At 38.0% G+C, this 13,784-nt stretch overlaps 1 protein-coding gene across 1 annotated transcript; it reads left to right on the top strand.

Annotated features, from left to right (window-relative positions):
- Positions 1 to 452: 452 nt before the first annotated feature.
- Positions 453 to 13,784, top strand: gnsa (glucosamine (N-acetyl)-6-sulfatase a; the record flags this gene model as incomplete). Its single annotated transcript, XM_014018240.1, is given in 14 exon segments — positions 453 to 772; positions 2,164 to 2,223; positions 2,324 to 2,530; positions 3,434 to 3,499; positions 8,481 to 8,579; positions 8,671 to 8,838; positions 9,443 to 9,525; positions 9,621 to 9,739; positions 9,816 to 9,919; positions 10,480 to 10,581; positions 12,553 to 12,663; positions 12,739 to 12,849; positions 12,924 to 13,084; positions 13,344 to 13,784. Coding segments are annotated over 14 exon segments (1,626 nt in total). The 5' UTR covers positions 453 to 610.

A 13,784-nucleotide genomic window follows, 5' to 3' on the forward strand; every position in this document is an offset into this window, starting at 1 on the left:
GGCGGTCCGCCCTTCTTCAGGACCCCCTCCCCAAATGGCAGTCAGGGAACGGGATGGGAATAAAAACCCTGACACCCACACCCCCACCCCCAGATGTACTGTTGGTGCRTGTTGTTCTATAGAGCAATTAAAAAAAGGAAAGAAGAAGAGGCAGAGGCCGGCGTGGTGCCAGTTACCCCTCCACCACTACTCTAACCCAAAACCCTAAGTGTGAACCAGTGATTTTCAGTGTTATTTTCACTTAAATGTAAGCATCTTGAAATGCTCCAATGTCTCATTTATGAATATAGATTTGAGCCATTTATGATTATTATAAGTATTTGTAAGTGTATTAACACACTGTCATCGACGCGTGTTTTGTATTTTATTTTAAAAGTGAAATGAAGTAGTTGTAAGAAGCAGAACAAAAACGCGGCTCCTCCGGCTTTTCGGCTTCCGTAGCAGCAGTAGGAGCAACACGTGACCAGCAGCTAACAGAAACACAAGTGTTTTTAGGAACAGGGTTGTTTCTCTGCTCCGTTATCTCTTTTCTTGACTTTCTGAGTAGATTTCTCGCTGTCATACGGCTCAGAGTCGTCCAGCTCCGCCAGTTTGTCGTTAAGTGAACAGAATGAGGTCACTTCGCTGCTGTCGGACGACTTTCTGCTCTTGTTTTGTTATCTGCGTCATGTTGTTCAGCCAGCCGAGCTTCGGGCTTTTTGGTCAGTCTTCCCAGAAACCCAACATTGTTTTGATCCTTACAGACGACTTGGACGTCGCTATCGGGGGGCTGGTCAGTAGTATTTTATCATTTCATGTCTTAAGCTGTTTGTTTATTGTTGAGCAGCTGAATAAACGTGATTTTACAGAAGCGCTGAATGTTTCGTTTGTAGAAAATCACATAATTAGGTCTGAATTAACCTTTTAGTCCCATATAAAGCTGACACATTCCATTACTTTGGTATTTCACATTCAAAATCAGCAGATTCCCAGACTTAAATAGATGTAAGCTTTACAGATTTAAACGAAATATTTCGTTATATATAATGTCATATCAAAAATGGAAAAAGTAACATGCCAAGCTTTGTTGACCTAGGTAAATCAACTGGTGTTTATTAAAGACTATTTTGTGATTGATTCTTTTGTTCCTCCAAATTAAAATAATTAAAATGTGAGTGCACATTTTAACTCCACAAGAATTTGGAGATTTAGATTCTCAATCCAAAGCAGACCCCCCCCCGCCCCCCAAGTTTGAGACACTGATGTTTCTCAAGGTATACCTGAGTATGTGTTTAGTTTTTAATGGTTAGTMTTAGAGAGGAGTGAAATCAGAGACATGTCCTGCATGTATGAGTTGTCTTCATGACATCCTGTTTCTCGAACAGCTTTCAAACTGAGAGGGAATATTTTATAAGAGCCCAGCATGGAGTCTGGTCCAGGTTTCTAGTTTTTGTAAACTAGCAGTAGGGCTTGCGCAATATATTGCAAATTTATCATCTTTGTAATAACAACCTCTGCAAAATGCATAGCACAAAAAATGCATAAACTACAAGAGATGGTTGGTACAAATGTTTGCATTTATGTGTTTCGACATCAGTCTGATAAACAAAGTGGACCGGAGATACCACGTGGTTCATTTATCACAAGTCGTRTCATCGCTCTGTTATCACGCATCACAGGTTTTCCTGATGTCGTGCAGCCCTAACCAGCAGAGCGTTTAAGTTTATCGCTCACGTCGACCAGAGAGTCCAGAGACTGTTTATTATGTGAACCAAATGATTAAAACACAAACTGGATTAAAATGGGTGCAGGAAAATGGATACTTACTCCTAAACTGTAAAACGTCTGACCTCGTGCTGCTCAGTTCTTTCACTGTGAATCTTCAACAACCCTGACTCAGTGTTCGGACCTTATAGTGAACTAATATATAGCAGACACTCAGACCTGTGTTTCATGGACAATACACATGTAAGAGATCCATATTACTTTGTTTTATGTACACAGAGTTATTATACACAGGTTACACAGAGCTGAGCCTAATCTTTAAGACCTCACGTTCTGCTGCCATACTGGAGCAGATGAGCTGCTTTTGTTGTGTTTCAACAGGAGAGACCTGTTGGAGTAAATAAATATTTATAATATCAGATAACTGATTTTAAGTAAATTTATTTTATCGTTTTATAGACCCCACTGACGAAGACAAAAAAACTCATTGGTGATGCAGGGATATCCTTCACAAATGCAGTAAGTTTCACCACTTTTATTGTATCATTTTTCTTCTTTTCAAAGCTATGCACTGTTTTATTTGTTGGTTTGTTTTGTTGATTTTTCCTCTGCTTTTCAGTTTGTTGCCAGCCCGCTGTGTTGCCCCAGTCGAGCCAGCATCTTAACGGGTAAATACCCCCACAACCACCGTGTCCTCAACAACACCTTGGAAGGAAACTGCAGCAGCAAAGCCTGGCAGAAGAGCGAAGAGGTCCACACTTTCCCCGCCTTACTGAAGAACTACGCTGGATATCAGACCTTTTTCGCAGGGAAATACCTTAATCAGGTAAATATATTTGAAATTACTATTTTATTTTTTGTGGGGAGTCGGAGCAGTTCATGTTAACCTTCAGTCATCAGAATAACAAAGTTAAAACCATGTTTGCATGTGTGTGCTAATCACTATTGATTAGTTTCCTGTTTACTTCCTGCTTTGAAATGTTTCTTTTCCTCATATCGATGTAGACATGAGTTTGAAAACCCAAAGTTTACTTCAGAGGCAGTTATTGTCCTACAAAAGACCGTTTTGTAGACCAGAAGAACGAGCAGCCATCTTGCGTTAGCAGTAAATTGCTGATTAGGTCCTCAAGTTGCAGTTGAGGTGCATCTCTGAGAGATGATGGAATGAACTCAACTGATATCTGAGTGTAGAGCATTACAGTAATTAATGCAAAAGTAGATAAAATTGTGCTTATCTTTATATTAGTCAGATGTTGAAAGAACTTATCTGATTATTTAAACTTAAGCTGTAAGAATTTATCGATAAACAAAATATTTTAATTGTAGCAAAATAATCTGACGTTTAGTCTTTTCTTTTTAAGCCATGCTAGGTTTAATTTCAGCAAGGTGAGTTTTAAGATCTGTGGGTTTTATATGGAAACAGTTGACTATCATCTGTATAAAATGTTAATGAATCTTAAGCAGACTGAGGAGCGTTATGTACATGGAGAACAGGACTGAATCAAGGACTGAGCCCTGTGGTACACCACTGATCTGCTGTTGAAGAAGTAGTTATTCAAACCAGCTAAATAAACTACTTTATTTATGTGTGAATTATGCAATTTCTCCTTTTGTTTCTACATATTCGTTAAAGACGATTTTTTTTATCATCATGCCTGTACTTGTTTATTTTTCACATCTTAAAACTGAATCAGTTTATTATGACAAACACATTAATTGTGTTTTTCAGTATGGGCACTCTAAAGCTGGTGGAGTGGAGCACGTTCCTCTGGGCTGGAACCACTGGGTTGCACTGGTAAGACTGTTCAGCCTAATTCTCCAAGGAAGAATTTTTAACCTTAAAGCAACAGGTTTCATTTAAAACTCAAGCATTAAGAGCAAAAATAAGTCTGTTTTGAGCCTAATTAGCTATATTAGTAAAAACCAGGAACTGTCACGTTGGACTTGAGGATGGCGGTTGTGTCGCCATAAACATTGAAATTATCGTATACAATGAAGGTTTGAGTTGGAGTTGTGTGGAACAATGTGCTTCTCAGACATAAAAAATGGAATTGTACTGCAGTAAAGGATCACATACTACAGTATTTTATTCTTCTGTTCCCTCTGGACTGATTTAGCAGAGAAACAGTGTGGTGAAGCTGTGTTTTCATGATACTGGGATGTCCTGAGGTTGTGAACGCACCATTAGCTATGTTTACATGCACAAAATATTTTAATCAGATTGAAATGTATTCAGATTAAATAATACGAATGTACTGTTTACATGGACACAATCCGATCATGAAAAGTGTTTACATGCTTTCATGAGTTTCATGAGTTTTATTCAGAATAAAAGTCCGGACATGCGCAGTGTTGTAAACGTTCAGCTCTACTTCCATGTTACAAACGTAAACAACGCTCCTCTGTGCGCTCAGGATGGACCAGTGTCAGCTTTTAATAACGATAGAGATGCCGTTACTCCTCAGTTGAGCTGCAACCTGCAGATGAAGCAATACGTGCTTTTTATTTATATTTTTTGCAAAGCAACGTCTGCTGTTTGCCTCCTTTTTCATCTGCTAAGAGAGCGAGGAGGAAAAGTTCTGCACAGTGCTGCGCAGCTGGAGCGCTGCTGTCCCACCGGGTGAATGAAAGTCAGCAGACGTGCACAGGTCAGTTTTCTACAATCAGAATAAGATGATCAGATTAAGTGTTTACATGAACCTCATTCCGATTATCAATCGGCATAACCCACCCTTTTCATTCGGATTAAAAATTCATTTGGATTAAGCTCAGTCGGATCAGAATAATCGGAACGGGCTGTTTATATGACACATTTTTATTCAGAACGGCTGTTTAATCCGATTACTTTTGTCCATGTAAACGTAGCTAATGTTTGTTTGATGAGGTGCAGTTGTGTGCGTAGTGACTCACCAAAACTCTAAAGGATTTTTGATGGGATTGCCACCAAACACCATCACCAGATGAGAGTTTTGTTTTTGTGAATCCGGTCTTGTGAGGAGTGGAGTATTTGAACAAACCGGACAGTGTTCTGGTTGAACCTCCACTCATACAGGTGAGCTGGACCAAACCAGTCCAAGCTGTTTAGAGTTCTATCTTTCCTCAGACTTTCAGTTCGGTTTCAGATAGAGTGCACAGTTAAAGTAATGTTAGAGATGGAGAAACTGAAACTGAAGCTGAACTGCTCTGAAACACCTCACACTTTCAGAAGAGTGACATCYGCTGGTTCTTTACTTTATTGTTTACAAAAGGACTCAGTCTAAACAAAAAGAACTCTAAAGTTTAAAAAAGATATTGATAAAGTGTAAGCAAGTGGTTTACATAATGTTCAAAACTTGACAAATTAGCAGCAGTTGTGTGCAATAATGTTAGTTCTTCTGTAGCGTGCACTGAGTGTCCGTCTGTACAAAAGAATGTTGTGTAAAGATGAACGTATGCATCTGTGTATTATTTAGAGTTTGTAGCTAAATCTGTCAGAAGCTAACCATCTGTCATAGAGACAACTAGAGTGTGCACTGCCTAGATATTATCTAAGAAAAATATATAATGTTCTAAACTTGACCTGAAGTCAGTCAATAATCAAAGTCTTCCAATGATTGTAAGATGTTTTAGCTTGTTGAAGAATTTGTATCTAACCTTTTTGAACGTGATTTGTATTTATGTGACTCTTTTAGTTGCAGCTAATCAAGGTTATAATAGTTTTGGATTGTTCATTAAAGTTTAGTTTTATTTCATTGTGACTTTTTTCTTTTAATTCAGTTAGCTTCAATTAGTTTTTACAGTGGATTTGCTAGTTTTTATTACCGTAGTTTATGGCATTTTTAATGCTTAGTTTTAGTTTAGTTTTTAATACTGTTAATTTTTTATAGTTTATTTGCCAATGCTTATATAAGACAAACATGCAATTTATAAATCTTATCTAAATTTAAAGTATTGTGATACTCTTTATGATTTTTTTTAAACAACAAATGCAATAGCAGCGTTGAACTTGTCCTCTCAGTCAAACCCAGTTTTCACAGACTTGTGAAGTTCCTCGCCTCTTCAAAACTCTCAAACACCATCCTGTGATTCTGCAGCTTCATGTCGAAGTGATGTCGAGCCGGTAGCAGCGTGGTTCAGTTGTCTTGTTAGGATGTTTTAGAGAAGTTGTTCCAAACATGTCTGACTGGGTGGAAACCATTTGTCGGCTGCGCACGTCACTGCCCCGCACTGTAGGCTGTCGCAATTCATAGTCCCCTACACGTGTGGCCGACAAACCCTAAAAAAGGTCTGCTGCATCCTACGTGACTAACTGTATCCCAAAATTCATTGTGCCGTCAGCAAATTAAACAGATAAAGATGGCAAATTAAAAGAAATATATTTTACTGCTGGTTTTTGTTTTTTAATGACAGAGTTTGGAAATTTATCACTGACCGAAAAAATTAGGTTAAGCAACGTAGCTGAAAAAAGTTTTGTTGCAATGAGATGTTAAATAAAATGCAGATGGAAGTATACTTATACTGAAGCTAAATGCAAATTATTAATGCTTTTTATTTATTTACTTGTAACTTTTTATTTTTATTGTTTTATTTATTTCATAATGCACAAATCTTTATTTCTTTAAGTCAAACAAAATGATAACATGACATTTTAACCTTATACAGAAATAAAATAATACACAATCGTTAAATTCCTGTCAGTGTCAAAGAGACAAGGCATAGACTGAAAAAAAGTGTAGGTAAAAGCCTAAGCTTTTCATACCTTCACCTTTTATTCATACATTATCAAAATCAAATCTCCATCTTATAGATATTATAAAATAAAATTTCCAATGAAATTCTAACCAAATTTGAAACAAAACTCTGGCAGCAGCAAACAATCAATCAAAACTTAGTATATTTCTGTAACAAATAGTTTTTATACACTGTTTTAAATTTAGTTAGTGAAAAACACAGTTTTAACTCTTCACAACAATTATTCCAAACACAAATCCCTCTTACGGAGGTACAGTTATTTTTTAATATTTGTCCTAACCTTTGCTTTTTTAAAATAAATCTTTCTTTCTAAATTCATAGTTTGTTTCTTTAATTTCGAACCACTTCTGTATACAACGAGGAAGGACTTTAGTATAAGCTTTGTACACACTGTTTTAAATTTAGTTAGTGAAAAACACAGTTTTAACTCTTCACAACAATTATTCCAAACACAAATCCCTCTTACGGAGGTACAGTTATTTTTTTAATATTTGTCCTAACCTTTGCTTTTTTAAAATAAATCTTTCTTTCTAAATTCATAGTTTGTTTCTTTAATTTTGAACCACTTCTGTATACAACGAGGAAGGACTTTAGTATAAGCTTTGTACATTGTTAATGCTGTTCTAAGTTCTACTAAATCATAAAAATTTAAAGTATGCAATGTGATAAATGTGTCATTTGTTGGATGACAATAATCTAATGCATTTATAATTCGTACAGCTTTCTTCTGAAGCATATAAATAGGTTTTGTGTTGTTTTATAGGAATTTCCCCAAATTTCCACACAGTAAGTCATTTATGGAAGTATTAAACAACAATATAACATAAAGTTTTTAAATTTAGAAAATGTTTTATTTTATTTAATATTGCAAATTTTTTTGACATTTTAGCTTTTACATTTTCAATATGAGCTTTCCAATGCAATTTGTAATCAAGTGTCACTCTTAACAATTTAATTTCATACACTTTCTATTTCAATATTATTTATCTTTAGTTTTACATAATTTTTTATTCCTTTATTACTAAATACAATGTATTTTTTTCATGATTTAGTAATAGTTTATTTTTGTCACACCAATTCTTTATTACCTTTAATTCAGTTTCCATTGTATTCAGAAGTTGTTCCAAATTATTACAGAGCAATATAATGTAGTATCATCAGCAAATAAAGTAAATGTTAATAACTTAGATACACTGCAAAGGTCATTTATATAAAGTAAAAAATGGTTTGGACCCAGTACTGACCCTTGTGGCACTCCACAGGTTACATTCAGTAAATCAGAATTCACATTATTTATTTGTACATAATATCTATTATCCAAATAACATTTTATCCAAGAATGTGCTAATCCTCTCACACAATATCACTCCAATAACAGTAAGCCATGATCTATAGTATCAAATGCTTTTTTAAAGTCTATAAACACTCCAACAGTAAACTCCTTTTTATCTTTTGCATTGATAAAAAAGAGTTTCTATTAAAACTGAATTTTGTGACGTTATACCTCTCATTTCACAGCTGTTGATGCAGCCGACACGAGCGGCTTACAGCCAACGTCTATTTCAACCTATCATGAATTGAGTCACAGCCAGAATGTGACAAAAAACTGAAGCTCAATTAAAGTTTAACCTTTGTAGGGACTGGAGGAAGCGTCGGAGGACAGGTTGGTTTAGAGTCCTCTTCAGAAATTTGTTTCTGAGAAGTGAGTCTGCCTCCCAAGTCACTGTGACATGACCTGTTTGAGATGTTTTATTGAACAGTTCAGTAAGTCTACTTCAGTGCATAAACTCTTAAATTACTGCTGTAACAGTTTTGTCATGTAAACTGAGGAAACTTCATGTTTTTATGTTAAGCTCTAATAAAATATGGGCCGTCTGCTTTAGATAGATAGAACTTTATTGATCCCACAGTGGGGAAATTTGAACATTTGCCATGCCTTATACTGTAAAGTTTTAATGGAGGAAATAATAACTCAGATTTTGATCCACTGTAGTAAAAAGCGTATTAAAAAAACTTGTAGTAAAACTGTTGATTTTTTTTTCCAGGAGAAGAACTCTAAATATTATAACTACACTCTGTCAGTGAACGGGAAGGCTCAGAAACATGGAGATAACTACAACACAGACTACCTGACTGATGTGCTGGTCAGACACCTGATCAATAAAGAATCTGCACGTTTTGAATTGTTGAACACCTTTACTGATTTTTATTATTTATTTTATTTTTGGCTCTCAGGCCAACATGTCTTTGGAGTTCCTCCATTATAAATCCAGCTACCAGCCGTTCTTTATGATGGTGTCCACTCCGGCCCCCCACTCCCCCTGGACTGCAGCTCCTCAGTACCAGGCCCGCTTCAACACCACCAAGGCTCCCAGGGACCCCAACTTTAACGTCCACGGGAAGGTGGGGACAAACGTTTGCATTTTAATGTCAGAGTAAAGCTCACACAGAAACTTTAGGACAGAAAGTCCTGCTGCTCCTGATCAAACACAGAAGTTAAGTTTACATCAGTATAAATAATTAAGATCTAACCTCAGGAAGGTAAATATCATGTGACATTTTCAACCAATTTTTCACTTATTAGAGATGTTTTTATTTGCATTTTCAGTTCATTCTTTAGATTCTGTATTCTGGCTTTGATTAGGAAAATACATAGTTTTAAATAAAACTTTTCTGACAAAATCAACAATCCAGATTAAAATGTGTGTGTGGTACATCTGTGTTCAGCTACCACGTATCAAAACTACAGTAGATCTTCAGATTATAAATTATTTTAGGTCTGTACTTGGCTCATTTGATCAAACGATCCACATGAATCCTTCAATGGATCCACAGATCAGAAATTAGAGACGGGTTAAAAATAGTTGGTAAAGACAGACTTGATTTTTAAAATATTCCAAGATGCATAAATAACAATAAACAGTTTTTATTTCACAGCATGGTGAAGTTGACTTAATATTGTTTCTCAGCAAAGTGTCATTTTGATGAGCACTCTTTGTATCTTCAGGACAAACACTGGTTGATCAGACAGGCTAAAACTCCCATGACCAACTCCTCCGTTCAGTTTCTTGACGCCGCCTTCAGGAAACGGTCGGTGGCTTCACCTTTCACCCTCAGCTCTCCCTCTCCTCCACACCTCTCAGTTCTGATCATATTTTCCTGTCATGCTTTCTCAAATCCTGCAGGTGGCAAACTTTACTGTCAGTGGACGACTTGGTGGAGAACATAGTGAAGAAGCTGGAGGTCCGAGGTGAACTGGACAACACCTACATTTTCTTTACCTCTGACAATGGCTACCACACAGGTGAGTTTATAATTAATCTGCCATTTTCCATCCTGAGGTCCAAACCAGAAACACGTCCACGTCTGCTGTGTTTCAGGTCAGTTTTCTCTGCCGCTTGACAAACGGCAGCTGTACGAGTTTGACATCAGAGTTCCTCTCATGGTCAGAGGACCCAACATCAAACCCAACCAAACCAGTCAGGTAAGCCGACACAAGTTTATCGACTTGTACAGGTCATTTTGTTTGTTTCTATATAAACTCAGCTGAAAAAGTAAGGAAATGTGTGTTTGTTAGATTATTTCTTTGTTGGAACAATGTTTCTTGGCAATAAAGCTTTTAGCAGCACCAGGAACTTTAAATAAATATCAGTAGCAACAGTGAAATAAGCTGTTTGACATTAGCAGAGAAATGCAYGTTCCTTACAAATGTGGCACCATTTAACAGGAAATGAACAGACTTTCCAACAGTATAAGATTTACTGCAAAGAAGCCTCAAGATTTGAGTTTGGATTAGCCAACCTGAGACTGGCTGCTTGTTAATCAGTTTTACCCTGAATGAGCGTGGGTCATCAGGGTGTAAATATTCTGCAGGAGGTTGAGCGTCGTCCTCTGATTGTTTCAGTAACATTCTTGTCTTTTGTTGTCCAGAGCCTCAGCTTCCTGTCTCCACGTTTATTAATATTATTTGACTGTAATAGTCCTAAAAAGCACTGAGAATACTCCGCTGAGCGTCTCTCGCTGAATGAACTCATGTTTTGACAGATGCTGGTGGCGAACGTGGACCTCGGCCCGACCATCCTRGACATCGCCGGCTACAATGTCAACAAGACCCAAATGGACGGCATGTCCTTCCTGCCCATCATGGTGAGAACAGCTTATGTTGACTGAGAGGTGGCTTTTTATTTTCTTTGTGTTTGAGTTTAAATTAATTTATTAGTAAGAGCTAATCATTATGCCAATGAGACAGTTTTATCTGTTCACTAATACTGGCTGCTCCTATAGTAGAAAAAAATTGAAAGGTTTGTATTTTCTTTAAAGGGGCAATATTATGCTTTTCTCAGGCTTACATTTAAATACTGTACTATAATAGAATATCTGTCACCTTTAGTTGTTATTAAAATGCTTTTTCTATGTTTAAATAGAAAATAAACTTATCTTCTCATCACTTCCTCTTCTAAATGCCTTGAAATTGGCCTCTGTCTCTTTAAGAGCGGGGGAGTTCACGCATGCCCTACGATGCAGTTTACTTGGCATCTGAAAATACATTTCCTCAAAGGTATTTTGAATCTGAAAAGGGCTTCACTGAGTGAGACATAGTGTTACCCTGGATTTATACTGCATGTGTCTCCGCTGCGCAGGTCACAGTTGTGCGTTTCAAGTCCAGTTTACATTACCTCCGCTCCGACAGAGGTGCAGGAAGCAGATCGCGCGATAAATTCAGTGATAAATGTGGAAGTCACAGCAAAAAATAATTAATTCTGTGAAAGACAAACTCCAAACACAGTTGAAACCAATGATATAAAGGCTTCTGGTATCTATGTTGAAACTCTCGCACTGTCGGCTTTCTGAAACTTCTGATTTCAAAATAAAATCCACGTGTATCGTGTGTGTACACATAGCTTCATGCTACATGTTTCCATCTGCTTCCCAAACAGAACGATACATTCTGACAGCATTTGTGTATAAATATATCCGTATATTTATTAATATAGCTGCAATTTCGACATTATTCCAACAAATTATTCGACCGAATAGTGTCTTATTTTGAAAATACGGATGTTGTGCTCGTGTCTTTTCCTGTTGGTGCGATGTAATCTTTAAAAATYGACTCCAGTGCAACTCCGGCATCCAGCAAAAATAGGATCTGTTCTAATTTTGACGGATCACAGTCCGCTCACCGCCGCCCTGCGCAGCCGTGCGCAGCCAGTGTAAACACTCTCATTGATTATAATGGGTGCGTATTTGCTGCGGAGGTCGGACCGGAGCGGAGACGGAACGCAAACAATGTAAATTGGCGGTTAGGAGCTCAGCAGATAGTTTCAGTTTCACTCATTTGCTTTGTTACTGCCGAGAGCCTGCAGGAGTCATGGGCAGGGGAGCTCTGCCATGATGGAGTTCGGCAAAGACACAACCCAGAGGCGTTTCTAGTCCCCACCTGTCGTTTTGCTCCTCAGCATGGCTGCCTAAAAAAGCTGCAGGATTTCTCAAACATGCATGAATGAGTCTAAGCAAGGCTTTGGGCATGTTTTTTTATGAGAGTGTAACTTAACATGATATAAAACTCAAAAAAGTTGATTTGACATGATGTTGCCCCTTTAAGGTAGCTCAATTTATTTATTTTATTTGGATACCTGTTGACATTAGAAAAAGTTGATTTATCAACCAACTAAAATTCAACCAGGAGAGATGGGTGTTAAAAAAAACTCCAGAGAAACAGATTTTTAAAAGTCAGTCATTTATTGATAAATCAAATAAAAACTGATGAAGTTAGAATCTGTTCATCCTGAGTAGGAACAAAGCTCAGAGTGTGTGTGTGTGTACTTGTTTTGACTACAGAGTGAGGACMATGTTAGGTTTTTAATCAACAAAGTGAGGTCATTTTTGGAAAGTGAGGACATTTTCCCAGTCCTCACTTTATTTGCAGCTCWACTAGTCAGGTTTAGAGGTATGGTGTGAATTAAGTTTTGGTTCAAGTTAGGGTTAATTATAGACCAGTAATGGTTAATTTTAGGGAAAATGTCTGGGTTAGGCATAAATAGTTACAAAAAATGAATGGAAGTCAATACGAAGTCCTCAGTTTGATGCAAATACAAGGATGGATGTGTGTGTGTCCAGGAAGGGAGGCTGAACAGCAGCAGCTGGAGAACAGACATCCTGGTGGAGTATGAAGGAGAGGGGAGGAATGTTTCGGACCCTGCCTGCCCGCTGCTCGGACCAGGCGTGTCGGTAAGAGCAGAGCGACAGAATGAAACATTTCAGCTGAATCAACACGTGTGCAGCTGAAGGACTCTTCTCGCTCAGGAGTGTTTCCCAGACTGTGTGTGTGAGGACTCCTACAACAACACTTATGCTTGCGTGCGCAGCATCGCCCCCTCTGCCAACATGCAGTACTGCGAGTTTGATGACAACGAGGTAGAAWCGATTGGATTAAAGCTGAAGTCCTGACATCTGAGGAATGTAACTGATGAACGTGTCGCCCTCTGTAGGTGTTTGTAGAAGTGTACAACATGACAGCAGACCCCTACCAGCTGACCAACGTTGCAAAGACCATCGATCAGGAAGTCCTGGAGAAGATGAACCATCGGCTGATGATGCTGCAGTCCTGCTCTGGRCAGTCCTGTCGGACCCCCGGTGTTTATGATCCAAGGTACGTTCAAGACTCTTCTTCCCTGGATGAATGTAGGATTTAAATTCAGCATTTTGGATCTATAGATTAAAGTAGAATTACTCTGAAAAAGTGTAGCTTAAGGTTAAATTGCTAAATTTCCATGAGTTTCATTCTTTAAAAAAGTGAAATGAGCCTCAAACACCAGTGTTTAATGATTAATCACTTTTATTAACAGATGAAATGTCTGGTAGTTCTTTTCCTGTTCATCAGTTAGTCCAACATTTTTGTTCTGTCCCAGGTACAAGTTCAACCCCCAGCAGCTGTTCTCTGGCCACAGCTGGAGGCTCAGCAGACTCTGGCAGACAAAGTAACAGAGGAGGATGATGATGAAGGTCTTTCCTGCTGCAGCTGTTGTGTTTTTGGGCCTCCTGAACTGAGCCAGTCACTTTCACAGATGGGTGGGGGTCACGTTGCTCCCCCCACTAGGAGGTGGTGGGTAAGCATTGAAACTGCAGGCCCCTCTGAGTGTGTTTCTTTGTAGGCAATTCCTCCAGATGGGTTTCCAGAAGCAGCCATGAGTTCAGCCCATAATGAACTGTGACAATGTTTACACAAAGGCTACGTTCACACTGCAGGTCTTAACGCTCAGTTCTGATTTTTTGAAAAAATCTGATCTTTTTGTGTGAACGTTCACATTACATTTTAAATGTGACCTGTATCAGACCCCTGTGTGAACGCT

Source organism: Austrofundulus limnaeus, unplaced genomic scaffold (genome assembly GCF_001266775.1).
Source record: "Austrofundulus limnaeus strain Quisiro unplaced genomic scaffold, Austrofundulus_limnaeus-1.0 Scaffold187, whole genome shotgun sequence".
In the NCBI taxonomy this organism is placed as follows: domain Eukaryota; kingdom Metazoa; phylum Chordata; class Actinopteri; order Cyprinodontiformes; family Rivulidae; genus Austrofundulus; species Austrofundulus limnaeus.